Genomic DNA, 26,823 nt, shown 5'->3' with positions numbered 1-26,823 from the left:
TTTAATAATAATAATAATAATAATAATAATAATAATAATAATAATAATAATAATAATAATAATATAAGTGGGTATGTGTCCTATTCTTTCACAGGTTGTGAACAGGGCCTATACCTAATAGATTACTTGTCGCCTTCCATGCCAATACAAGTTATTATTACATAAGAAATCACCGCAATGGATTTTCTTGTTTGCAAAGCTCTCTACCGCAGTGGCAACAGGTGGAACTGACATGTTAAAAAACCCTCAAAAGTTTACCATGGGACCGAATCACCTTGTCTTCAACATCAAAATCTTGCAGTTAGAAAATAACCTGTTGAAGATTTCAGCAATTAGCAGGACCGGTTTGTCCCGGTCCTAGACATGTCACTATCATTGATTTTTCACATTGGTTCAGTAGACTGTAATAATGGCTGACGTAACTATTTAATGTATTTACTATTTAATGCATATGTAATTTATTGGTGACACTATAAAACTTCATAGGAAGTGAGTATCGTATTTGCAACTACAACATACATGTGATATTAAAGATTTAATATATGCATTTGGCAGTTACTTTAAATCCCACCCACCATTCACCTTCTAAGAGTATTGTACGCAAATAAACTATGGGATATGTAGTTTATATGTACTGGTTTAACATGTTAGGAATAGGGAGGAAGTGGCCTTAAAAACGACAACTCCCATAACCCACCATGTTTCTTGTTAGTTTTCGGCAATTTCCTGGTTTGTCAACAAACGATCTGTGCAGTGTAGTTGCAATCTGATTTGTAGTTTTGATGTAGATCGTGCATGTTATAAATATAAATTCAGTGTTCTTCAGAAAATGAATGTATATACATTTATCGGAATTACAGCCTAGAGCGTATCTTTACAGTTTGCTTACAAACTAAGTTATATTTGAATTTCCCGCAACATTAGGCGCCTTGAAAGCAAACGCATTCTGCATCTCCAGCAGAAGCCAGTTACTGGTAAAGTGCTACATTTTAATCTCAGGAAATGCAGACTACAGACATAGGGAGCAAGGGAAACGGAAAGATTTGGCACAGAAAACCTTCGCCAGCATCCAGTGATGGGTACGTTTTTTTTTTTTTTTTGTTATTTTTATATTTCACATCCTTTCCTTAAATTAAAAAATAGACACATTTACAGTATTTAAAGGGTACCACTACTCGGCCGATAAAGGTCGATGACTGCTTACAAATTGGAGATGTACTGTATGTTTTTCATCATGTTAACAATATAACTTAACATCGTAAGTGCACATAGTACCAACTGTTTCATTGCCAAGAGGACACCACAACCCTTACCCCAAGGGAAAGTCATTTGGCTATTACAACATGAAGCTGAATTTTAATCTAACAGAAAAGTCCATTTTGAATCCTTACACTTATCTCTGCTCACTATTACTACTGTAAATTGTGGTAATCTGCCTGAAATGTAACACCATTTTTAAACCTAATGTAGTAAAGTCTTGGGGAATATATTGTTTGTATCAGTGATTCAATAATAGATGATTGTAATAATTCAATTACAAAGCAAAATCCTTTCACAAGCTGTGCATATGACAATTTGCGTAACTAGCATTCCTGGATGGGATTAATTTCTAGAATTGGCTTCAACGATCAAATGTAATGGCCTGGGTCACTAGTGTGGTGCCATCTTCTGGTTGAAAAGAGGCACAACAGCTGATCGGTTCTGTTTGATTGCAAGCACAATCTGGGAGGCATGGTTATAATACAGGGTTTGCTTTATTTAAAGTTTGGTTTCCTGTTTACAATTAGTGAAACAAATTCAGTGACTGTCCTTCCCCCCCCCCATACAGGGTAATGGTTAATGTTATCCACAGTGCAGCCGGCTATCCGTCCAAGACAGTTCGCTTTCTTCACGCTGCCTTTGACACAAAAGGGGAGGCTTTTCTTGCCGGAGATCACCATGGAAATGTCTATACGTTTGACTTAAACAGAAACAGGTAAACAATGTTTATCTGTGTTATATTTCTTGGAATTGATAGATGCAAGCCTAAATTGTGTTTGTCACTTACTAAAATCTGGGCTGTGTCCCATACCGTAATTCTACATCCTAGTATCTCTTCCCACTCGCATAAGAAAAAAAGCAATGAAAAGCAACTAAGAGATTTCCTGTACTACCTAGGCATTGAGACAACCTAACAAGACGGTGATTGTCAAATGCACATTTGTATACAACTACGGAATGACTCAAACTGCTGCGCAGTGAATGTTTTAAATCATGGTCTGATGTTAAATTCTGTTCTATTGTACGCTTTGGTACATTATCATTCTGGTTTAGGCTGGTGGTAATCTGCTTGATAATTTTACAGGTTTAACCTTGTACAGAAGACTGGACAGGCATGCACTGCTTTGGCCTTCAACCTGCGAAGGAAGACCGAATACTTGGTGGCACTAGCAGACTACTCTATCAAGTGTTTTGACACAGGTACAGCAGTTTCCTGAGAGGAACTGAAACTAAGTAACGGAAATGATTGTCAACATTTTATTTAGGGTCGTTTTATTGACAGCTGCCTGAAGTCATATAATCCATACACAAACTCAGAATGCATGTTGGTATCTGACCTTGGTGAAAATGCTAAAAGGGGATAAGTGATGAGGTTACTCAGACCAATGGACTTTAAAGCCTTCAGGTTGTTTCATACTTCAGACCAATATCATTTCTGGTCAGAGTCGAGGGTTTCTGACCCTGTGAGACAGCCTTTTCTCATGCGTCTGCGACCTGTAAAATGTCAACTTGCTGCGCCTGACGTGTCGCAGTAATCTGTGACAGAAGTATGAACCAACCCTTAGTATCACACCTTTAAATTGGTTTAAATCCCAAGATAGTCATAATTTAACAATTCAATCATACTACTGTGTAAATACTGTATGACAGCTATTATTTGAAATGCTGTACAAATGTAAACACTTTTTCTCCATGTAATGATTGTCATAGGCTGCTTCAAGTACGTCTGCATTCAGTGACTGAACCAGTGTGGCAAGATACCTTAAGTTACACTGACACGCTACATAATGATAAGAATATCAAGTAGTGGTATAATGAACTGAATGAGGGGGAGGAGGGAATAGTTAATAAAAACACGGACCGATGAAGTTTATTTAAGACACAACCTGATTAAACGTCATGTTTCGGAACATGGATTTTAGATGGGGCTGGCAGTCCCACCAATAAGTTTTCCTTTGTGGTTAGTATAATACGTGCCTGATGTGCATTTGTTTTTGTGGTTAAGACACCAAGGAGCTGGTAAGCTGGATGAGAGGGCACGAATCAGCTGTCTCTTCCGTTTCTGTGCATGGATCAGGGAGATATGCCATCACCACTTCCACGGATACAGCCCAGCTCTGGGACCTGGACACTTTCCAGAGGAAAAGGAAGCTAAACGTCCGCCAGTCTGTTGGTATACAGAAGGTCAGTGCAAAGAAGGGGAAAAAGGATCATCTTGACAGAAAATCCCTGGTGCTCAAAACACAGCACAGGCTGTAAACATGACTTGGAGAAATGGGGGGTGGGGGGGGGTAGAGGGGACCATGTCACAGTGGATAATGAAGAGGTGTTTAGCTGTGCTCGTGTGTTCAGTTTACCTCTTTTTTTATGCTTGTATCTCAAAAGGGATGACTATGAGGTCCACAGTGGTTTACCTAGTTACAGTGCACAGTGGCTCATGTGAGTATTGAATATCAGCTAGGGGTAGTTCACCTAATTGTGCTTTAATGACCCCTACTGGTCAAGTGTCCAATGAAGCCAGGCATGGATTTCCCAGGCTAGACATCACATCTTGGGTTCAGTATCTTGGCAAGAGAGTCAATTGGCAGTACTCCTGACTTAAGTGGCTGCCACGATTTACACCCCCAAATTCCCTGAAGGTCATAATCTTCAAGCCCTTTGTATTTTATAAGTAATACAGTAGAACTGCAATATGCCAATTGGCTAACCAGTGTTTTAAAGGGTTATGTTAGTGGCTTAGGACTACAGAACTTCCCAAGTATTTAAGTGCATGTCAATATTCTAAACTCCAACTAAAGCAGAAAATGGCATTGCTGAATGAGAGAACAACTGGGTGCTTTTGTAAATACAGAATTCAAGATGAAAGTTGGCCTACTTTATCCATCATGTGCCCTGGCTTCAATATGAGAGTAATCTGACACTGGCACACAATGAGATATATTATGGGCCTGATTTATCAAGGACAAAAATAGTAACAAACAACTGATCTTTATGTCCTTAAATAACCTTTTGAGGTGCTTGTTACCAGTTTTGTAAAATGAATGTTGCTTTTGTATATTTCAGTTAAGAAATGTACCCTTGATTTATATATTTCTATTTTTTCAGGTTTTCTTTTTGCCTCTAAGTAACATTATCCTGAGCTGCTTTAAGGATGATTCTATATTCGCCTGGGAAAGTGACACGCTGCACTGTAAATATCAGTTACCAGTACCAGAGGAAGGGCCCAAGTTGCATTACAAAGCTTTTGCAGTCACACAGTGAGTTCGTTTACAGTGTTCCTATATTGCAGTGAAAATAATAGTGGCTTCAAGATTTTGTAGTGGTCTTTTTCACCTCGATCTCACAATGTTCCTCTTAACAACATTTACCTGTCCAGAACCCCAATGCGTTGTGTGTTTAGCAGCACTGTGCTATTGGTGGTAGGGCTTTGTTGTATGGATGTACTATGATACTCAGCCCTTTGAATGAGTAGGGGTATTGACTTTCCTTAAGAAAGTGAACATTGATCCAGAAAGAGTTGTGTGGTTGATGCTGTTTCCACACCTGGAAGGGATTTTAATGATCTAAACAGGCTGATCTAAATAACGCCACCTTTTTAATTCTATAGTTCTTCCACAGGGTTGATTTATTGCCCCCCTTTTTAGCATCACAATAAAAATGGAAAAAAGGTCTGCAATATATTAGGCTTACGAGTGTTGTGGAAATATAATTTAGAGATGCCACTGTAAAATAGACCCATTTAAGCAAAGAACCAAATGACATTCTGCACAGTAAGGAAAGTAGTGATAAGGTTGGTAATGCTATTTTAAGTTAGGAAAATAGATTTTTGGCTGTTCATTGAAATGTAAAATAAATTACTCCCCACTGCCTTGTTTCATACTGTGTGTGTATATATACAAACTGTACATCTATACCAACAGATGATTTTTTAAAGTTTATTATTATAATTGTAGTGTTTCCATAGCAATCTTGTTCACTTTTTATTACAATATCTTTGCAGGGATGGGCGAGTTCTGGTTGCTGGGGGGAAATCAAACTACCTTCACTTGTGGTGTTTGGACACCAGGCAGCTGCTGAGAATAATTCAGATGCCACCAAAAGTCAGGACCGTTCGTTCCATGGTATTTCTGCCTGACAGCTTTGATGGAGGATCGAGTCAGGTTGGTAAAACAGTGATCTTTTGACTTTCTTTTATTGCATTAAAAGTTCTATTTTAAGTTTCAGTTACAATGGGCAAGACCGCAGATCTGGTATACTTTGAGGGTTGATAGCAGGAGCTTCGTTGGCAGGTGCTTCTCCATAACCTACTCCCAAAGAACTTTTTTAAAAGTGATGGTGTCAGATTATTCGATTTATTTTGTCCAATCCCGGTAATGAAGCTTGCTGTATATAGACGCAGGCATTGGTGGTTGAATTTGTATAACATTAAATGCTCTCTGACTACAGCTAAGAAAAAAAAAGCATCATCATTGTGTAAAAATAACTTGCATACTTGTGCTCGTACCACCTTTTCAGGTCCTTGGAGTTTTGAGTCAGGATGGCATATTGAGGTTCATCAACATCCAGACTTGCAAGCTGATCTTCGACATTGGGAGTCATGACGACGGCATTGGTTCAGCTGTAATTGCTCCAAATGGACACTACATTGTTGCTGTGATGGAAAATGGCAGCCTTAACATATACAACGTACAGTCTCTCACGCAGGATGTTAATAAGGTAACCAATAACACAGATACAAAACACAGATACGTAGGCGTATATTTTCAAACATTGGCAAATGGTTTTCTGTTGGTTTCCTATAAAGTGTTATCAGTACATCAAAAAACACTATTTGGAAACAAAAGATCCTCTTCATTTTTTAAATCTTGCTAACAGATTGAAGTAATTAAAAAGCCTATGGTTTGCAAATAAAGCAGGATCATTTCTGTTTGCTGGGTAATTCTGTTTCTGGCAAGCAAGGGGGAGTCAGCTGAAGCCTATTTTTATGTGCTACAACCCCTACACTGCTCATGTGTATAGTCTGGAAACTATCAGAAGATTAGAAATAGCACTTTGTTTTACATCTTATTCTCCTAAACTGTTTTATCTTGTGTGCACCCATAGCCACCACCTCCTTTGGTCAAAGTGATTACAGACTTTGACAGAAGCAAGGCTTCCAGAGATCCAGTTTCTGGCCTGAAGATGAAGGTGGCATCTGGGCGTGTTGAGAGGCCTGTTAAGACAAGAGATTCCAAAGCCCAGACCCGAATCCTGAGACCTCCTGCGGACACACTGGAAGATAAAGAGGTGGGATGAACCCAGTGAAACCTTAATGGTCAACATGGTTAGATTATTTGCAGCAGGCCTAACACAGTGGCTGATTCACCAACTGTATGTGCCTGTGTTTCCATGCATTCTTCTAGCTTTTGGGCTATTCAATGAAAATGTTTTTTGTGGTAATGGGTCTAAATCCTAATAAGTAACCCAGTTGGCTAGTAACCCACAGAGCATATACAAACAATGCAAATGTGAAAAAGCTCTTGGTGATTCTTCTGTTGATCTAACTAATGTGAATATGCGTATGAACTGAAGAAACTCTATGATTAATACATGTTTTCCTGAAATTGTAATTGGAAGACAGCAAAGATTAATTTAATGCACTTGCATTTCAGAATGAATTGCCAGAGGGTTTAAACAAAAAGAGACTGCAAGCCTTGCTCAAAGGATTTGGGGAATACCCAGCAAAATACAGGTATTGTATAATCGTGAATCAGAAATAGCCATAACATCTAAGCTGCATATGTAGTAAAGGGTCATTTTTCAGTTTTTCTGCTTGCTTTGGGTTTATGAGAGATGATTCAGTTTGTGTGCCTTCATGACAGGGTGCTCTGCCACTAGGGGTGCTGCCCCATTACATTAACCCTTTCAGGGCCAAGCATTTTTCAGTGGGATGCTCCCGCAGGACCAGGCGCTTTTAGGCTGTAGTTGACTCTCTTCCTATAAAAATTTACTAAAAATACATTTTTTACAGTAGCATCTTAGAAATGGTGTCCTTTTTTCAGAATACTCTGGGGAACATTATAAAGTACCATACAAACTTTCTGATTTTTTTTTTTTTTTTCAACACAATATTTTATTTTATTTTTATTTTTTAAGTTGTCATTTTTGTTATGTATTCTGTTTAGAGATATGTGTAAAAAAAAATGTTATTCTATGACCCGAGGGACCTTACAATACTTCCTGAAAGTTTTGTTAAAACATACTGATGTTTGGGCAAATTACAAGACATTCTTTCACCTGAGTGATTGCAGTGACATAATGCATGTTTATTCTCATGATCTTTATAAGCAATAATGGACACTACTCTCGATTTATTCTCAAAATAAATATTTATAAATAAAATAAGTTACTAATTTCATTATCATCAGTAATAGGAAAAAAAATGTAGCTGATACATTTAGTTCATGAAATAGTATCTGCTTATATCCACTCGTTTCTTGACATTTATAAATGTTGTAAAAACATATATATTAAGACACATGAGACAGAATAAATGTTCTAATATAATTGTAAGTCAAATACATCAGATTTACAGTGTTTCCCTTTTTTTCGCTCCAAACAATGCTCTAAATCACTTCTGTGATGTTTTATTTCTGCTTTCATCTCTTCCAGGCTGCTATAAACAGTCTCCTCCGTTTAGACACCAAATGCCCCTCTCAGTTTTTTTTTCATGTGACATCACTATCGGGAAGTGAACATCAGCCCCTCCCCTATCCATTGATGTGTTTCAAACCTGTACTGCAAAGTATGGTGGCCCTGTAAGTCCAAAAAACTAAGTGCTTTTTTTATCGTGTTTACACGATAGCGGTCCTAGAAGCCCACTTCAGTAAGATCGTGCTAACACGATCCCGGTCCTTAAAGGGTTAATATGGTATTGTAGCCTGCATTTCATCTGTTGTAGGGATGTGGCTTAATCCAAGCCGTCTCGTTTGTAACACCTAACTTTGTGCAATATTATATCACTTGTGAACAAAGCCTAGTTTCTCTTCTGACCTACTTTAGGATTGCATATTATGGCTCCTTTATCCTTATAGCATCTATTAAAGTACCAAATCGCAACACTAATTACATTTTATGTTAGCTGTAAGGATTTGATAAAATAAACTGTATTCCTAGGGCTACTCCATGTCAAAATGATCACACGGTGTTCCCTCGCTATAAAGCTCTCATTTATAACGCGCCTCGGATATAACACTCCTACAGCATGTCCCCCAATTCCCTATACTAGTGATTCATGCAATATTTCTACAGTAAATACAGTACCGGTGTTGTTCAAACCGTAAACAACTTCTCAGTCTAACTTCCATTTTTGTCTCTACCTTTTGATACAGTATCTGAACTGAAGAAAAGCTACACTGGCACTTTATAACGCAGACATCTTATTCAGCATTAGTTTTATAACTAAATAAATATTAGGCCTATTACGTGGTTATCTTTCCTAAAGTATTTACTTTTTTGCTGCGAGAGGAGCTGCAGCTTTCTCCGGGGGACAAGACGCTTCAGCTTCGCTTTAGCCCCGCTCCAGAAGCCGAACCTGAGGCGAGCCCACTCTCTCTTCCCCTCTCCTGACCGGCTCTCCTTCTCACACTTGGTTTGCTTGTCTGTTGCATCGAACTGAACTCCTGACCATCGTTCAGCCAGGCTATTTTTTTGTAAAAAATATAGCGTTGATTACATGGTACTTTATGCATGGTTAATTCACAGAAAGTTACATTTTTGCTTCACTGCATGTGCATTATAGAGAGGGAGTTATTTTATTTTGTGTTTTAGTCAGATGTGTGTTGTGCCCCACGGCGGCCCCCACCCCCTCCCCCGTTTATATGCTCTTCGGTTATATATATATAATATATATATATATATATATATATATATATATATATATATATATATATATATATATAATCTGCATTTATAAACAATAAAATTGGCGAACACATCTTGTGCGACCGGCACACGTGAATTGCTTCTGGGAGTCCAGTAGGAAAGACAATTATGAACATCTCATTTAGTTAGAAAATGACTCTTCATGGTCACAGAAAAAAAAAAAAAAAAAAAAAAAACCAAAACATTTTAAATCTTTGCCATTTATTTTCTTTTAAATAAGTGAAACTCCGAGAAGCTAGACACATCGGCTCACATTTGAGCACTGCTTTTGCTATGACACGTGTTTTCAATGGAGACTTCATTCCTTCATACAACTTTAGAAAGGTGACCGGAAGTACTGCATTGACATATCTGCAATGAGGGTTTGATAAATATTTACTATTAAAAAATCGAATGTACCTTTACTGTAGTGTGTCTTTTTCACATAGGAAAATCTGATATCAATAAAATTATAGAAATAAATAGGTATGATTTACTGGAATTATTTTGTTAGCACCAGGTACTTTAAGCCCTCAAGTGGTTTCTTTCATATTTTGTAACATTAACATGGCTTTTTCTACTTCCAAAAAGCAGCAAATTACAGAGTAATCACTCTGAATACATGCCCCATTTTGATGTTCCTTTTTTTTTTTCGTTCTAGAATGTTCATCTGGCGCTCCTTGCTGCACCTTCCTGAGAACCATGCAGCGTTCAGCAGCCTGACTGACAAGGGCACCCACTCTGCCTTTGTGAGACTCCACGAGGTCTATCCCATCAAGAGCACCAAGCTGCAGAGAGTCCTCCAGAGGTGTGTCTGGGGCACTGCTCTCTAGAGGGCCATTTAACCTGCTTTATAATATATGGTAAAACTATGGTACTGACAATAATGTTCTCCCTGGTGCTGTGCCTACATCTGGGGCCTAATTCAGTCAACAAGTGTTGATCCTCATTCACTGTGTTAAATGGTAACTCCACAAGGCTCCTTTTTTAGTTAAGACATTGGTCTGTGCTCAAGGTATATCGTCCTAACTGATGCTTGTTTGTTTCTGTGTCTGTAGAATATTATCATTGTTGGCTCACTGGTCAGCCATCTTTGGGGAGGTGCGTTACCTGCCGTTAGTGGCATTTCCATTTGTTAAACTGTTCCAGAATAACCAGATGATCTGCTTTGAGGTGATCGCTACAGTTATAAGTAAGTAAGCTTCTTTCCTGAAACATGTTTCTTATCAGAGGAGGCTGTGTGGTCCAGTGGTTAAAGAAAAGGGCTTGTAACCAGGAGGTTCCTGGTTCAAATCCCGGCTAAGCCACTGACTCATTGTGTGACCCTGAGCAAGTCACTTAACCTCCTTGTGCTCTGTCTTTCGGGTGAGATGTTGTTGTAAGTGACTCTGCAGCTGATGCATAGTTCACACACCCTAGTCTCTGTAAGTCGCCTTGGATAAAGGCGTTTGCTAAATAAACAAATATGTATAAAGTGGTGTTTGTATGTACTGTACATACTGCATGAATGTCACACTTACATTTTCAAATATACTTAAAGAACTGCTTATCCGATTGTAAAATTACCTGTAGAGTATTTACCCAAATGAGTAAGGAAATTGCAAATTAATATTCACAGTATATTATGCTGTGAATATTAATTGCTCTTAATTGTATTATTACTTGTACTGTGATACTTGAAATGTATTTGCTTACGATTGTAAGTCGCCCTGGATAAGGGCGTCTGCTAAAAAATAAATAATAATAATAATAATAATAATAATAATTATAAAATCTCACCTAACCACATACCAACTTGTTTTGTTTCTTGCCGCACACACTATTTGTGTGCTAAAAAGAAATACAATAACAAAAAAAAATGCATTTTACTAGGGACAGTATTCATTTTAAAGAAGAAAAAAAAAAGAACAGCGCTTTTAATATTTTTTTTTCCTTTTCTTATTTCTTCTACCCCAGTGAACTGGTGCCAGCACTGGTTTGAGTACTTCCCTAACCCTCCCCTCAATGTGCTGAGTATGGCAGAGAATGTCCTGGCCCATCATGACAAAGAGCTGCTCCAGCACCTTGTGAACTGTGGAGTAACCTCGCAGGTAATCGGCAGAACTCCGTCCTTATCTCAACTGTCCTTGGCGTTCTTAGTTTTGTTTTTCTTAAATTTCTGAGAATTTTCCTGTGTTTATTTTTAGTCTATGTGAAAGGGTTCTTTCTCGTGGGTGCGTGCATTCGCTGCTGAGTGACAGGCAGGAGACCAAGACAGGTTGAAATTGCCCCCCCCTCAAGCGCGCAGGATTTATTTACACACACACACACAGAACAGCTCACGTGACACTACCAACCATGGTAGCGCACTGAGTGCATACTGCCAGCGTACGAAAAAACAAAATAAAACACAATACAAAAAACTATAAAATAAAAGGTGCCATAAAGACGGCCTGCGCTACTCCCTAATGCGTGGAGGTCCCGCTTGCTCACCTCACTATACTATATATAAGGGATCTACCATCCCCGAACTAATCTTTATGTATCAACACAAACCCTGACTCCGGCTTTTGGCTCCGATCCCGGTTCTCCATCACGGCTATTGGAGGATTTCAGCAACTTATTTCTCTCACTATGCTCGGGTAGTGTGGACGATCTTCAGCCCGTTGTCCCTGGCTTTGCAGCAGCCCCGAGGTGAACAAACAGGACCTCTTTATACCTGACGCCGTGCTGGAACACACCTACCCGCTGATCATCCACAGCTGGCAATCACACACAGCAGGCAGGCTATCCCAGGAGCATCAGATACTGCAATAAATTAAATGACAACAATTACACAAAAACACTATTTACAATGCATACACACAAACCCCCTCTTCATGTGCAGAGCTCCTGCCCTGCTACAGTGGAGACAGGGAGAAAATGATGCAGAAAAAGCTGGCTACTGATTTTTGGGAAAAAATACAGTAGTGCTTGTAATTGTCATTTTTACCTTTCTGGCAAAAAAGAAAGCCACGATTTAAATATATATGCATCACTTATGTTTTATGACTTTTTGATGTCTAGCTGGGATAGGCAGCACCAGCTTTGCTAAGTTTAATAATTAAGGACATGGTTGGAACAAAGATCTGGATTGGAATGACCAAGGTTACTTATTTGTGCCTGTGAAGGATATCAAGTTATTATGTGATGAATCCTTACTGCGAGGAAGACCTTAAATGAGTGATAACTAAGGCTTTTTAAATAATTGGCATACTACTGATTAGTGTAAGCAACCATATATAACTATGAAGTACCTGCTTATCCCAATCCTATAAAAATATATATATATTAATAAACATAATAAAACAAGAATAGGGCTACTGATTTTCCACGATCACAGAAATTAGACATTGGAAACGGAATTGGAATTTTGTGAATGGAATTCTTCTTTGCAACTGCACCTTTTTTTTTTTTTAAAACAGAAAACTGTCTTTTACCACTGTTATTCTCCTATAAAAAATAATGGATTGCTTTGAAAACTACACTACCTAGAAGCCCAGCGATGACGCTTGTATAAAACGTTTTTGTATGTTTATTTGGATCATTGGACACAACCTTAATTGAATTTATGTATTCATTTATTTAGTTATTATCACAATTTTGTTTTATAACTTATTTCTAATTTATCATTAACTCCTTAATACTACGTACTCAGAGTGGTTTTTAGTTTTTTTTTTTTTTTTTTTTTACTTGTCTAAAGTTTTTTTTACTTGCTAAACATGGCTGTCTCTACTCCTAGCGACTGTAGTAAGAACAGAAAATGGTGAACATTGTAGATTCAACAAGTGGACCAATAAATACTAGGGTGTCATTCCATGCCAACTCAACCAGTGCCTTTGCCCGTCCGTCTCAGATTTTCCTAGAAAGATTCACCTGGGGGTTTTCAGACACGCTGAGTTCAGAAATGATTATTTTTTTTTAAAATTTCCCCTTCAACCTGTGACCTTGCAAAGGTCAACCTAAAGTGAGAAAGGGACCTTGACCAGATAAATCACCCTGGGTGCAATTTAGATGCTACCACCATGTGTAGCACCTCGTTCTACTCGTAGTGAATAGGGCTTTAGTGAGGTAAGTGATCAGATTGTTCTTCTTCATTGTCCTGTATCTCTTACATCAGAGAAGAATCATTTTCAATTTTTTGCCTGTACTCCCACCCTTCCTTTGTAGCTTTACGCCTGGCCGCTTCTGGAAACCCTGTTCTCTGAGGTGCTGACGCGAGAAGAATGGCTGAAGTTATTTGATAATGTTTTCTCCAACCACCCCTCTTTTCTGCTGATGGCAGTAGTGTCATATGTGATCTGCTCCCGGGCTCCCTTAATACACTGCACATTGAAGGATGACTTTGAGGTAGGGAATTATGATAGTAGCACAGTTAGATTTTTAATTGTGTTTTGAGTCTTCAGGAAAGTAAAGAAATTGGATATATAACAAAAAAAAAATGACATGGGCATTGTAATATGTATTTAATAGTACAGTACAACTTCATTACTTTGAAGGGCCCTCCTCTGTCTGGCTGTCTCTTTTTTTCGTTCAACAGTTTTTTTCATGTGTCCAGTTAGTTTGCCATTTGGCAACTGTAACTGATCTTTTGCTGCGCTGATTCAAACAAGCCTAGCCATAAGTTATGTTTTCCTCTTGCAGTATTTTTTCCACCATCGCAATAACTTGGATATTAATGCAATGATCAAGGAAACCTATAGACTCATGGACAGCACTCCGACCGACCTCCATCCACAGCGCATGCTGAGTGACTTTGAGCCCTTAACCAGAGGGCAGTACCCAGTCTTCAACAAGTACCCCACCTTCATTGTGGAGTACCAGTCCCAGGAAAGGGAGAGGATTCGACAACAGGAGTTAGAGTATTTAAGGGAAAGGTAAGTTACAGTTATAGTTATATATTCTCTTTGTCACTCTAGTACCGTATTAAGAGCAAAAGGTGAACTCCCCACCGCATTTAGCCTCTGTGTGTTCGTAGCCTTAATAATGTAACTAATGCAAGTCCTTGTCGAAATGTATTTTATAATGCAACCATATCTGTCATCTAAGCATTTAATGTGCCAGCAGTACAGGTAACTAGGTTATGTTTCATCGGTGCAAATTAAGTAGTATGAAATTATCCTCTTCAGTTGTTGACTGAGATTTGGTAACTAACAAATCATACACACTATAGAAAGCGATTTAAAAAAAATAAAATAAAAAAAATAATAAAATAAAAAAGATAAATTAATACACCTCAAGATTGTGTTTCGTCTATTATTCGTACTGATAAAACAACTGATGGTAACGTTATAGCTATCTATTTGCTGCTGTTTTTTTGGGGGGTTTTTTTGTAGGCAGAATTATCTACCTATTATGTGTGTTTTTTTTGTTTTTTTTTTAGTGTGTGTGAAACCAGGGTTAACATTATAACAAAATGATCTCCATGACACATTCAATTAACATTTTATAGACATAAACTTAATATCCTGTTAGCTCATTGCCTGTTATTTATATATACAACGTTACAAAATCAGCATGCCAAATAACTGGTTTTGTTAACGTGTTCAAAATGAAACTATATGTTTTTTCTTCAATAATAAGAACGAGATGTTTAAATTGGTTGTTTCTGAGTAGCCTACAGAGCACTGCCCCTTTTTAAAAAAAAAAAAAAGAGTTGAAAGGTCAAATCAAACAGGCAGCACCATGTCCAAGAAACGGGACATCACAAAGATCAGAGAAAAAAAAAAAAACAGAAGCAGATAAACCTCTCATTTTATCTACAGTTTGCAGGAAATAATAACATTTGTTCAACGGCAATCTAAAGTATTTTGTTTAGCAATGTTTAGTTTTAGAGAAAGTAAGTATTTATTTTCAACAGACTACTTGGGTACACTAGCTACATTGTATGAAAAAAAGTTTAAAGAAATGTCATTAATATTTTTTGATGCAAGCCCACTTTTTTGTTTAAAAAAAATAAATTAACAAGCGCTGTACGTATGTGAAGATCACAACCGAGAGTTTACAGTAATAGACAATCTGTTCATTTACATGATCGCTCGGCTACAAAAACAAATCTCATTCGCTGATCTACATAGCTTGGTTTCCTGCTTTAGCAAGATACTAATAATGTACGTGTTAAAAAAACAACAACAAAAAAAAAAAAACTAATACCTGTAATTATGTACATGTTCACTCAGGGTCATATACTGCAGCATAAAAAAACTAGTATCAAATTAAGTGTTTTGGATAGCAAAATGCTACCAAATATATACGGTAACTTTAAATCTTGATAATATTATACTTGCCTTTCTTCTGTCCCATGAGATTCTGGCTCGCTCTAAAGCAGCACGCGCATTTTTGTCCTAGATGGCATTCCATAGCGATCACTATGAGTGCGCCTGCATAATCTGGTTTTGTCGGGCAACTTCTGGTGAGGTGGTAAATAAGTGCAAGGTATGTTTGTCATTTCTAGCGAATACGAACATCTCATTTATGTATCCAAATACATGTCAAAAAATATTTGTTCGGATATTTGTCCCAGCACTAAGAGAGAGAGAGAATTTAAAAAGTCAGATAAATTAATCCTGTTTCAAATTCCATTACACACAGCTGTAACAATTACTATAGTCACACAATTATTGTTTTGAGATTCAGCTTTTATTAGGGAGCTCCCCTAAATCCCTTGTTTAGAAAGATACAGGGTATTAATGCTTGTGACAGGGTAGTCATTTGCTGTGTGGGTGCGTGCATTCACTGCTGAGTGACAGGCAGGAGATTGAGACGGAGGTTGAAGTTGATATGCCCCCTAGGCAAACAGGATTTATTTACATATCAACACACTGAACAGCTCACGTGACACTACCAGCAATGGTAGCGCACAGAGTACATACAACACAGTGTACTTTGGTGGGATCTACAATCTCTGAACTAATCTTCTCTGTTCAATAATAAACTAACGTTGATGAAGAGCTTTGATCATAGCGGATAAACGGTTAGGGCAGATATGTGACGGGCAGATACACGACGGATTGCTGTATGTGTGTGTGTATATATTACCGTAAGTGTTATTGAATAATGCTTTGGCCAAAACCTGATAGAAGAGAATTCTCAGTAGATGACCGTTTTCTTTTCAGTTTCTTCTCTGTCCACTCTCTTGTTAATTTCATTGTGAAATCATGGTTTGCAGTCTCACTAACAGATATATCCGTGCAGGTTGTTATGAAGTGAGTCATCGAAACGTTTTAAAGACTGCATGTCCCCAGTGACTGCATCCTGACCCTGTGTTGCGCTTCAGGCAGATAGCCCACGAGCTGGAGTCTGAGGCAGTGAAGCGGAAGGCTGGGGACGAGGCGTGGTACAAACAGCAGGAGCTACTCCAGGAAGCAGAGGAGCAGAGGAGGAAGATACTTCTGGAGGAGGAGAACAAACTGATGGCCCAGAGAGTCCGGTACCAGCAGCCTTTACACAACAGCGATGCTGATTTTCTGTTACAAAATGTGTTCATTTAATTATTCAGATTTTAAAGGCAGTATACAAACTAAACATTGTTGTACTGCTGGTTATTTTGCTATGACTGCTATGGTTATTTTGCTATGATAAAAAAATATATATGCATTTCAGGTTTGTGTTAGGTAGGTAGGTGGTACCAAAACTGGAACAAAAAAATAAACTTATGCAAGTGATCTCTTCTCAAAAACATTATTTCTAATGCTAATAAGAAGTTGAAAAATAGACTCCTTTAAGTTAGCTAAGCAGTGTTTATTGTACCTAATAATGGACTAATGTGTTCCCAGGCTGGCTGCTATGAAACGGGAGGTGAAAGTGAAGGAGCTGCATGTGCTCGATGCATCACGGAGGCGCTTTCTGAAATACCAGCAGGATCAGAAGAAAATGGAGCTGAGGAGACTGGATGATGAGATTGACAGAAAGGTTTGGATCCCTAAACTGTTATTTATGCTGCTCTATCACTGAGCTGGTTAGTGGTGCCCAATACTTCACCCATCAATTTAAATAATCAGTCGGTAAAATGTTACAGTAAACAAGCATTTTGATTTAAGGTGACTCAAGACTTTGACAAGTGAACCTTGCTACTTTTATATTGCTGAATATCTTATTATTGAGTGTTAGTGATTTAAAGTGATCAATAGGAATTGAACGAATGTGTTATAAATCCTGGCCATGTTGTGTTTTTTTTAATTTTATTTTATTAGAGGTCACTAAGAGAGCAAGAAACTGGCACTGCGGTGCAAGACATTGAAATACGTCAAATGGAACTGGAGGCCCAGAGAAGAATGTTTGAACAGGTATGAGTAAGGCAAATTTGAGAAACTCTGGAGATATGTTTTTATTTAAACCCTTTAAAGTCTGTGATATTTTCGCCTGTTTTGCAATTTTGTTAGATTTGTGATTATAACTCTATCTGTAAAGGTTTTTTGTACATGTCATATATGGAATTAATCAGCACAAACTGAGGTTCAATAAAAAGTCAAATTCAATTATCTGAGACCCACCCTATTTAGTACAGATAACAAAAAACACACAAAAAAACTTTAGGCATGTCAGTAACCTTTTGACCTTTTATATTCAAAGTTCAGTGTGTTGGGAACATGTGAAAAAATAAATAAAAATATTTGTGGAAATTGGAACATATTTACAAACGTTACAGCTTAATATACACATGATTACCAAAAACGCAAAACAAGCTAAAAGTGTGAAAAATAAGCACTATCCTATCTTCTCACTACTATTTTTCAATAAATCCAATAAATTCGGGTGATTACGAAGCGCATTTATGATAAAACTCTCAAAATATAATACATAAAATATAGGAATTACAATTTCAGAATACTATATGGTTACAGCATGAAATATTATACTGTCTATCAGTGGATCAAGTCCTTCTGCAAAATCCAATTCTTCAGCAGAATCACAGCTGTCTTTTTCAGACCCAGAACTGTCACCTTGATCTTCAATCAAATAAAAAGCTTCCTGTGCAGTATAGCTCCGCTTCTGTCCTTCAGATGAAGCCATTTTCTAGGTTTTATTTTTAATTCTTTTCAAAATTTTGCGGTTCTCAACTGTGACTGAGCGTCTTCCCTTCAGTGCTTCCACTTTGCTATGACAACTTCTCCTTCGCAATGATCTAGCGAATGACTGCCTTACCGGAAATACACAAATGAGGGCTTGTTTGAAAGCCACAAACCTGCCTTTTATGTCAATGCCCCGCACTTGTGTCTGTCTATTACAGTGACTGCAGGCCAATTAACATGGCGCTCATAACTATATTATTTTGAATTTGCAGCAGTACCACACTGCCCCCAGCAAGTTGAAAAAGAAATAGTGGTTCTTATTCACAACTCCTTAATTCTTTAACAATAGGTATTCATTAAACTATTTTAAGGTTTGAGTAAGGTGCAGTGTTACAACCAGCCAAACTGAAAAGCCAAGATGGATTTTTAATGATTTTGTTTTTTAGGATGGAATGCTGATTATAGTACAGAAAGCCCTGTTGTTCAAATGTGGTTTGCCTTCCCTTTTAATAGCAACTTGCTAAGGAGCAGGAGAGAGTGACCCAGGAAGTAAAAGGACAGGTGGATGCTTGTCGGCGAAAGGCAGAAATCGAAGATCACATGTTATACAAACTGATAGAAACGGATGCGTATCATGACATTGGCGCCAAGACGGTAAGGGTTTTGCATACTGAATAGTTTAGCAATAGGATGTTATACTAGATAAATATGATCTCCTATTTATGAAACCTGAATGACCTTTACTCACAGTTTTAATTAACACGATGATGCTTCTGAGCTAATTAAATGCATTTCTCATTTGAACCTCTGTTTTGGACTATACTTTGTGACAGCACCCCAGTCCTTACCACATTTACATGTTTATGACATTGGCGCCTTTTGTCCATCCTTAACAAGGAGTACCCTTATCCAGTTGTTTATTATTCCCTGCAGAAGATGGAGGAAGCATTGGCAGAGGCAGATCAGTTGTGCACCGACACAGACTGGCAAGTGGAGATGATCAGCAGACAGCAGCAAGCGGATACAGACAGAGAGAGGGATCACCAAGTACTGGCCAGACTGAGCAGAGGGACACGGGCCAAGGAGGGGCAGATCCTCGGCCTCATGAAGGAGGTTGAGGGAAAGAGGGTGAGGATCAGGGTTTGAGCCTTCTTGCTAAAACAACATTTGTCGATTTTGCAGGCCTCAGATGTGTTTTTGTTGCAGTCACAGATAAAATTAATAGCTTTCACCTGCAGTAAAAAGTAGATCTGTGTTTAATTATATGGCAGATTGATGGCCAATAAATTTAAGATCTCGGACTCCCATTCCCAACTATTGGCCTGATTGCATAAACTCTTTTTGTTGATGTTGGTACCATTTCTGACCTGGTATCAGTGCTAATATCTTTCTTCAGCAAATTATCTAACCCACAAAGGTCAGTCTGTGTGCTTGTATTAGTGCTGTTAACACATTTTCAATGCATTTGGGGCGTTCCTGTATTAATTTATATAATCCGTGAAATCCATGAAGGTGTAAGACACTTTTTAGCACAACCTCAGTGGAGCGTTATTAAAACCAGGAGAACTTAGCTTTTAAAAAATTAGGTATTAACCACATTCTTATACCCAGGCGTTGTAGAAAGATGTCTGTTTGGTTACATAAAAGGTGTCAGAAAGCAAGAATTAAGTAGGGGAAATCCCATCTGCTCCATATCGGAACCCAAACAAATTTAGACATTTTCTCAGATTACGTGTTTGTTAAAAGGTTTCGCCTCACACGGCAAGGTTTTATCAGCAAGTTTATGTAGCAGTCATCAGTGCTGCATTTTTTGTATGTTATTTCCTATTACAATTTTCTGGGTGAAAGTGCTCCATCTGTAGACAGAATTCTATCAAAATGGCCTCACCCAGGTCCATTCCTATGATTCGTGTAGAAATGCCAAAAAAATCTGTTTGGGGTGGGGGTGGGGGACAGACAGACTGTAATGTTTTCTCAAGTACTTGATGACTTGTGACCTTTTTTTTTTTTTTTTTTTTTTCTCCTGTTGAACTGTATCTTGATTGAGACCATAGGCTCCTAACCCATAGAGCACAGGGGAGGCAAGCTATATATTTTGCTCCGTGTAAACACGTTATTATTCTATGTTTTGTTATGGTTTTGCCTATAAACTGTTTAAAGTGTTAAAAAAAAGGAAAGCCATTCATAAGATGCCATAAGTCCAAAATTAAAAATTAATAAAAACCCACAATAAAACGGCCCCTACATGAACATTGGTTTGACCCGCCCTAGTCCGCTCTGCACTATTACAACAGCTAACGCTAGCAGTGGTGTGACTGCAACAGAAAAGGCTGGGTTGTTTGGATACTACAAAAAATGATTAATTAAATATAAGCTAAGTAATTGTTACTTTAGTTTGTTTTATTCTCATTAATTAAATTATATTCAGACGGTTATTTATGTGTTTTTTTTTTGTTTTTTTTTTTAAATAAGTTACTAGGTTTGTGTTGCTGCGAGGCCGTGATCGGGTTTAAGTTCAACAATTCTAAATAAAATATTACTGCTATTAAGCACTGGTAATAATCTGAAGCAGTGGTATTGCAAAATAACAGAATCCCGTTTTTTACTTTTAGAAATGATTTTTTTTTTCATGAAAAACTTGTCGTTCTTTATTAATTAATTTTCAGCTTTCATATTGAAGCTTGTTGTATACTACTCATTCAAGCAAACCAAGTAGGAATTTGCTTAAGACGTTTTTCAAGTCAAGTAAGCTTATTTGTGTATAAATAATAACAATGGTTTAATATTAATTTAAAGGCACGCACCTGAATCGTAAGGTAATTAAATTGTTTGCTTATTTATACTCTCCCTGTCGTTCTGCGCACTGTCAGCCCTTAAAGATATAAATAATGTACCCGATCCGTAGCAAGTGTAAAACTTGCCTGAATATTAAAGTAAAAAATATAAATATTTTAAAACTAGCAAGAAATGATTTGTTGCACTACCAGCAGTTACATTATTGTTTTACATTATTGTTTTGCCCTCTAACTCAATTGACCATATTTAGAAGCAATCACAAAAGCAAAGACACAATTTCTTAGAGCAATAAGACTGTTTAAATAAAACAAGAAACAACTCTTGACTGGTCCTTCCTGCAACTAAGTTTATACTGTTGAAATTGTTTTATTCAGCAAAAAAAAAAAAAAATGCCTTTGCATTTGCTCGAGTGAAGTCTTTTTTTATATAGTAAAACAGTGCTTTGATATGGCAAGTATTTTGAACTGCCTTACTTGGGGAATAATTACCTTCTAAAGAACAGTACTTGCTTTTCTTTCCTTTTAATAAGCTTCATGTGGGAATTCTAGGTGTAGCACTGTGCAGAGACTTGCATGTATTTGTATTTAATGCATGCGCATTAAGTTCATATTGTACATTTTATGCTGAAACATCTGCTCAATTTTGTAAGTTTGCAATTCCTGAAACGATAACTACACAACAGCAAGGTTTGCTTGGTTTCTTAGAGCTTCTTAATTGTAAAAAAAAAAAAAAAAAACATATGCTTCTCTATGCTCAGCAGTTAGTCCTTCAGTTTGCCCCCCCTACTGTTTAACAAAGTTATGCGCCTATGATTGAGACATAAAATTCTTTGACCATTGCTTCTGACATTGATTAAAACACTGAATTGTTGTACTGCTTTTAGAATGAAACACTCACCTATAGATACCAAAACTGACTTGTGTTACTGAATAAGAAAGGTTACTTGTCCAGAGCTTATCTATACTCAAAGTGAGTATAATTTAGATTTTTGTTATTATACAGTTAAATAAACTGTTAATGCAAAAAAAAAAAAATTCACCTTTAGTTATTAGTTATCAACATAGAAAATTGTCAAACTCAGAAGTATTTACGATATCTGATTGAGTTAAGCAGAGATTGTATATGATTTTTGCGGCTGAGGTTTTATAAAAGTAATATGTGAATTGGGCATACATGTAAAAGGTTTGATCAGTAACATTTCAAAAACTATGTTTGTTAACCTCATGTGAGTGGTTGATCCATCTGGTAAAATGACAAGTTGTAAGTGAAGTAATTTCTGAATTTCTTTTTCTACAAAGTCGAGTCCAAATTTGCTTCTGAAAGTGGTCCAAAGTGGCCAAATTATTAGCCACATAAAATCATACACGGCATGAATAATACATTTCACATTACTGTTGCTTGAAAGTAACAGAAAAACAACTCGAAAGAAGAAACGTTATAAGTAACAAGTAATATATATTAGAATATCAGTGTTAAAATGTACTCCCTAGTTGAGCCATTTTTAGGTAACGCAAAGGCATATTCTAGCTGTACTGGGTATTACAAGTGGCCATTTATTACAGTAAAAAGGGTGGTATTAACACAAAATAATTATTCATGAAAGAAGATCTAACACTATTATTCGTTTATTTAGCAGACGCCTTTATCCAAGGCGACTTACAGAGACTAGGGTGTGTGAACTATGCATCAGCTGCAGAGTCACTTACAATTACGTCTCACCCGAAAGACGGAGCACAAGGAGGTTAAGTGACTTGCTCAGGGTCACACAATGAGTCAGTGGCCGGGGACCTCCTGGTTACAAGGCTGTTTCTTTAACCACTGGACACTACTGCGAAAACCACCATTTGGTCAAGTGAATTACAGCAGACCCACGGAGTAAAGTCTGGAGGAGTGTTAATAACACACCTCCAGTTTTACCGTTGGTATGTGAATTGGGCCCTGTGTCTTTCCTGTTTAGAGGTCGGTGTGCTCACTGTGCCTGCTGAGGGAATGTTTTACTAACCATTCTTGCTGACCCTCTTGCAGGGGATCACTATGCTTCTTTCCAAAATAGTGTTTGTGCAGTGGAGAGTAACATACAAATGGGCTATGTCAATAAGGGGTATAAATGTATCTAAATGGTGCTGGAACTAAATACAGCCAATGTTAATAGTACTGGGTTATAGTGGAAAACCATTAGTAAGTGGTTTGAATGTACTTTCTGGTAAAGTAAACAAACAAACCTCTTTCAGTGAAGGAAGCCAAACAAATATTAAGAAAATTGCTCCAAATTAGATGATGCAAACATACTGAACCACTTATTAACAACCTCCACAACAGCAGGGTAACTTGACTGCAGGATGAATAGTAAATGAAAGACAGATGAGTCTTCCATCTCAGTTGATTGTTTGTTTATTTGTTTGCCATTTTTTTATGTATGGTCAATTTAATGTGCAGTTGTTTGTTTTTTTGTTTTGTTTTTTTCACAGAGTAGTTGAATTGCTGTTTATTGAAAACAAACATACATTTACAAGTCATTTTCTCAGATAAATGCATGATTTACACTAATAAACGTACAATGGGAAACATTTGTTCATGAGACAGGAGGGGAGGGGAGGGCAGGGATCAAAAGCACTTCCCTGCAGGGAACTTCTAGCTATTTCTGGTTATCGATCAACAGACAGGGAGGATTGGTTAGCAGGAAGCTTGCTTGCTTACTTCCCTGTAGTGTGTAGTATTTGATTGACTTCCACCATTAGTTTACCTTATAATTTATGATTGTATTTTTTTTTTTAAGTTATTGGTTCATTCATTTATTAATTCATTGAGGTTTGCTCACAAATAGTACTTTGGAAATGCAATTTGTATTGCATAATCAAATGTTGCACCTTGGGGAATTTCTGTAGTTTGGCAAATTTATGATGATTCAAAACAGAGTTGCTACCACGAAGTGGAAAATGAGTACAACTCTAAAAGATGCAGAGAAAAAGGCATTCGACTATGACAAACACAATTCAATTAATGCCCGCTTCTCTCTTTTCGGCAGTGGGAGGATGTTGTGGAGAGAAGAGCTCAGCTGGAGGAAGAAAAGCAGAGCAGTGTTTTAGCCGAAGCTCGCCGCAGACAGTTCCTGGCTGAAGAGATGGCACAGGCCATGCAGCATGAGGAGAACCTGAACAGGAGTCAAGGAGAGTCTTTTGGTGAGTCCCCTGCTAAAAAAAGACCTGCACACACAGCTACTCTTTGCCTAGGTTCAGATCAGGAGGTACTCTTTATAAGAGAAAGACATGGAACAATTACTTTAAGGCACATACTACTGCTTGTTCCATTCATGCGTTAAAGAGGATATCAGTCTCCAGTGCTGTCAATGCACCTCCTTACCTTGCATTCACATATCAAAGACACTGCTTGTACAATAGTAAGCTAGACTACTGAATATTGGTATGTACTGTGCAGCCTTTAAATACAATTGGTTGTAAATGTTTTAAATTATGATATTGAAGTTTCTATAAATGCAGTTCATTATGATAACATGATTCGACTTACAGGTCAGTTCAGACTGCCGGGTTTGGATTTGCCATAGGCTACTGTATGTAGCATGCTATAATAAAAAACAAATGTGGTAAATGAAGACAAACTTTTTTATATATATAATGCATTAGTTAAATCATAAAGCTTACTTTAATCCATTTTATTCTGTAGCAGAATCCTGAAAGAACATCTCAACAAAATGTCCATTGCTGCCAACTACTGCATCTCAGTTTTAAACCCGCTTTCACAAACACTGTGCATACATATAAGTAGTGCCTATTGATTAACCAGTAATAAATGTACTGTATGCCTTCCAGAGAGACTGAGGGACCTAAGAGTAAGATCTCCAAACTCAGCTAGGAGATTACTGACAGAGCCTGTTGCTGTGGAGCCCAAACCTCGAAACATCTGTCTAAACGACAAGTCTTCGGATGATTCATCCTCTCACTGTAAGTGAAATGATGTGTGCCTTTTGCTGTATTTCCTTACTTCTATACCTATATGCATTCCATAGCAGGAAGTGTAAATACCAATTGAATTTTGTTGTTCTCAGTAATTACACTGGCAAGTTAGTCTAGTCTTTAAAAATAAAACACACCCAAGATATGGTATTGGGAGGTGCTGTATACAGTAAGAGAGCTGGTGCCATATTAAAAAAGCTTTTGAAAAAGAAATAATGTCAATCTAAGGGCTCCTTCGTGCGCCTTGCTAGTCTGTAATTATAGCAGCTAGTTTTTCATTTAGCAAAAAAATTGCGAAAACTTACGAATTTGTTTTATGCATTCGTTTTTATAATTACTTATAAGGTTGAGAAATGTGCTTAACTGCTTGTTAAAATAAACAAGTCCAGGATAATGTCACACTTGTAAGACTTTATTTATTTATTTATTTATTTATTTTATTTTTTTCTAAACAGCAAGAAACTTACTGTCATTTAATTTATTTGTTCCCCCTTTCTTTTGACGTTCTGTGATGTTTGCTGTCATATAGAGTGCTTCTGATGCTCCTGTACTGCTTTATCATTCACACTGAACAGCCTTCCTCACTCCATTCAAACCATGAGACAGAGTGACCTTTCAGTTCTGCTGTCCCAATCAGAGAGAGGAGAGTGAGAGCCAAGTTGAAAGGCCATTTTGTCGCATGATTTATGTCCTGAGCAAGTCTGTTCAGTCATAGACAGTTACATTTTTCCAGACAAGCTCACAGATATTGACTCCATACTGAATCAACAGAACCAAAACATAGTTTCAAACAAAAAAAAATGAAAAGGCAAAAACTTACATAGTATTAAAAAAAAAATAAAATAAATAAAGCTGTGTTGAAAATGCCTTTTCATTTTAAAATAAATGTTCTTTGACAGTAAAAAAAATAAAAAAAACAAATGAAGTAGCTGTAAATGCAGTGTGATTTTATTGCACTTTTTTTTTTTTTTTTTAAACTGTTAAATAAGTTTCAGCACTGTAGAAAATAGTGCTCAGTGTTCTATATCGCTGTGTTCAAACTACTGGATTAAATTGCTTCTGCCCTTTTAGGCTGGAACTAAAGACAACATGCCTTTTCCTGTCTTGGCCGAGCAAACTTGAAATCTTTCCTAGCCAGCCTCAATACCCATCTTATGACACATTTCTTCTTTTTTTTAATTTTGAAATCGTGCCAGGGGTGACCTGTGCCATAAGTGATTTACACTTGACTGTTTAATATGTTTGCTGATTAGACTCTTGACATTGTGACCAGTAGCTTATGGATCCAGGACTTTATATATATCCATTTAGTTTGTTTTATTTGGCTTTTCATCATGTTTGAATGTGTGCCGCTACTGCTGTCCTGCCAGGAGTCTTGGAAATGTGTTGCTATAATCTCATGAGCTCACACCAAGCAAAATAAAAACTGGATTCAATCAGAATGTTCTTTTCTTTCCAGTTTCTTTAGACAGAGGGAGAAGTGACCTAGAAACCAAGGAGCGTGAACTGATGATGGACGTCCGAGAGCTCCGGCAAAAGCTTGCAGCCCGGGCAAGAAGCACAGTCCCACCAGCCTATTCCTCCAGCACACAAAACTGAACTCCCATGTCGCTTTCCCCTAAAGACAATCATTGAGAGTACAATTACTTTATTGTCTATTAAAAGCAATAGAGTAAATTATATCCAGCTCCACACAACTTGCTGTAATTCCATTTCAGTATGGAAATTGCGCACTCTATTAGTCTGTCTCCTTGGTGGTCAAAATAGAGGGATGCAACCACACAGTTAGAACATTATTTCAACTGAAAAGTTTGAGAAAACAAACCGCATCCAAGGTTGTCTTTTTTTTTTTTTTTTTTTTTTTT

At 37.4% G+C, this 26,823-nt stretch overlaps 1 protein-coding gene across 1 annotated transcript; it reads left to right on the top strand.

Moving 5' to 3' along the window:
• Positions 1–706: 706 nt before the first annotated feature.
• On the top strand, positions 707–26,823 carry tbc1d31 (TBC1 domain family, member 31). Its single transcript, XM_034001074.3, has 22 exons — positions 707–1,079; positions 1,829–1,975; positions 2,345–2,460; positions 3,266–3,444; positions 4,366–4,517; positions 5,261–5,420; positions 5,776–5,976; positions 6,364–6,546; positions 6,912–6,991; positions 9,824–9,970; positions 10,221–10,354; positions 11,119–11,252; positions 13,351–13,530; positions 13,825–14,057; positions 16,457–16,609; positions 16,956–17,091; positions 17,373–17,465; positions 18,705–18,845; positions 19,125–19,319; positions 24,013–24,166; positions 24,815–24,946; positions 26,418–26,823. Exons 1-22 carry the CDS (start codon positions 1,003–1,005, stop codon positions 26,555–26,557), a joined length of 3,267 nt encoding a protein of 1,088 aa, XP_033856965.3. The 5' UTR covers positions 707–1,002; the 3' UTR covers positions 26,558–26,823.

This window comes from Acipenser ruthenus, chromosome 4 (genome assembly GCF_902713425.1).
Source record: "Acipenser ruthenus chromosome 4, fAciRut3.2 maternal haplotype, whole genome shotgun sequence".
NCBI lineage: Eukaryota > Metazoa > Chordata > Actinopteri > Acipenseriformes > Acipenseridae > Acipenser > Acipenser ruthenus.
Note: the sequence above shows the minus strand (reverse complement) of the source record. Positions and strands in the feature narration are given on the sequence as shown.

Coding starts and splice junctions, on each gene's coding strand:
- tbc1d31 (XM_034001074.3), top strand. CDS start 1,003: ATGCAGACTACAGACATAGGGAGCAAGGGAAACGGAAAGATTTGGCAC. Junction 5,977..6,363: donor TCACGCAGGATGTTAATAAG/GTAACCAATAAC, acceptor GTGCACCCATAG/CCACCACCTCCTTTGGTCAA. Junction 24,167..24,814: donor GAGTCAAGGAGAGTCTTTTG/GTGAGTCCCCTG, acceptor TATGCCTTCCAG/AGAGACTGAGGGACCTAAGA.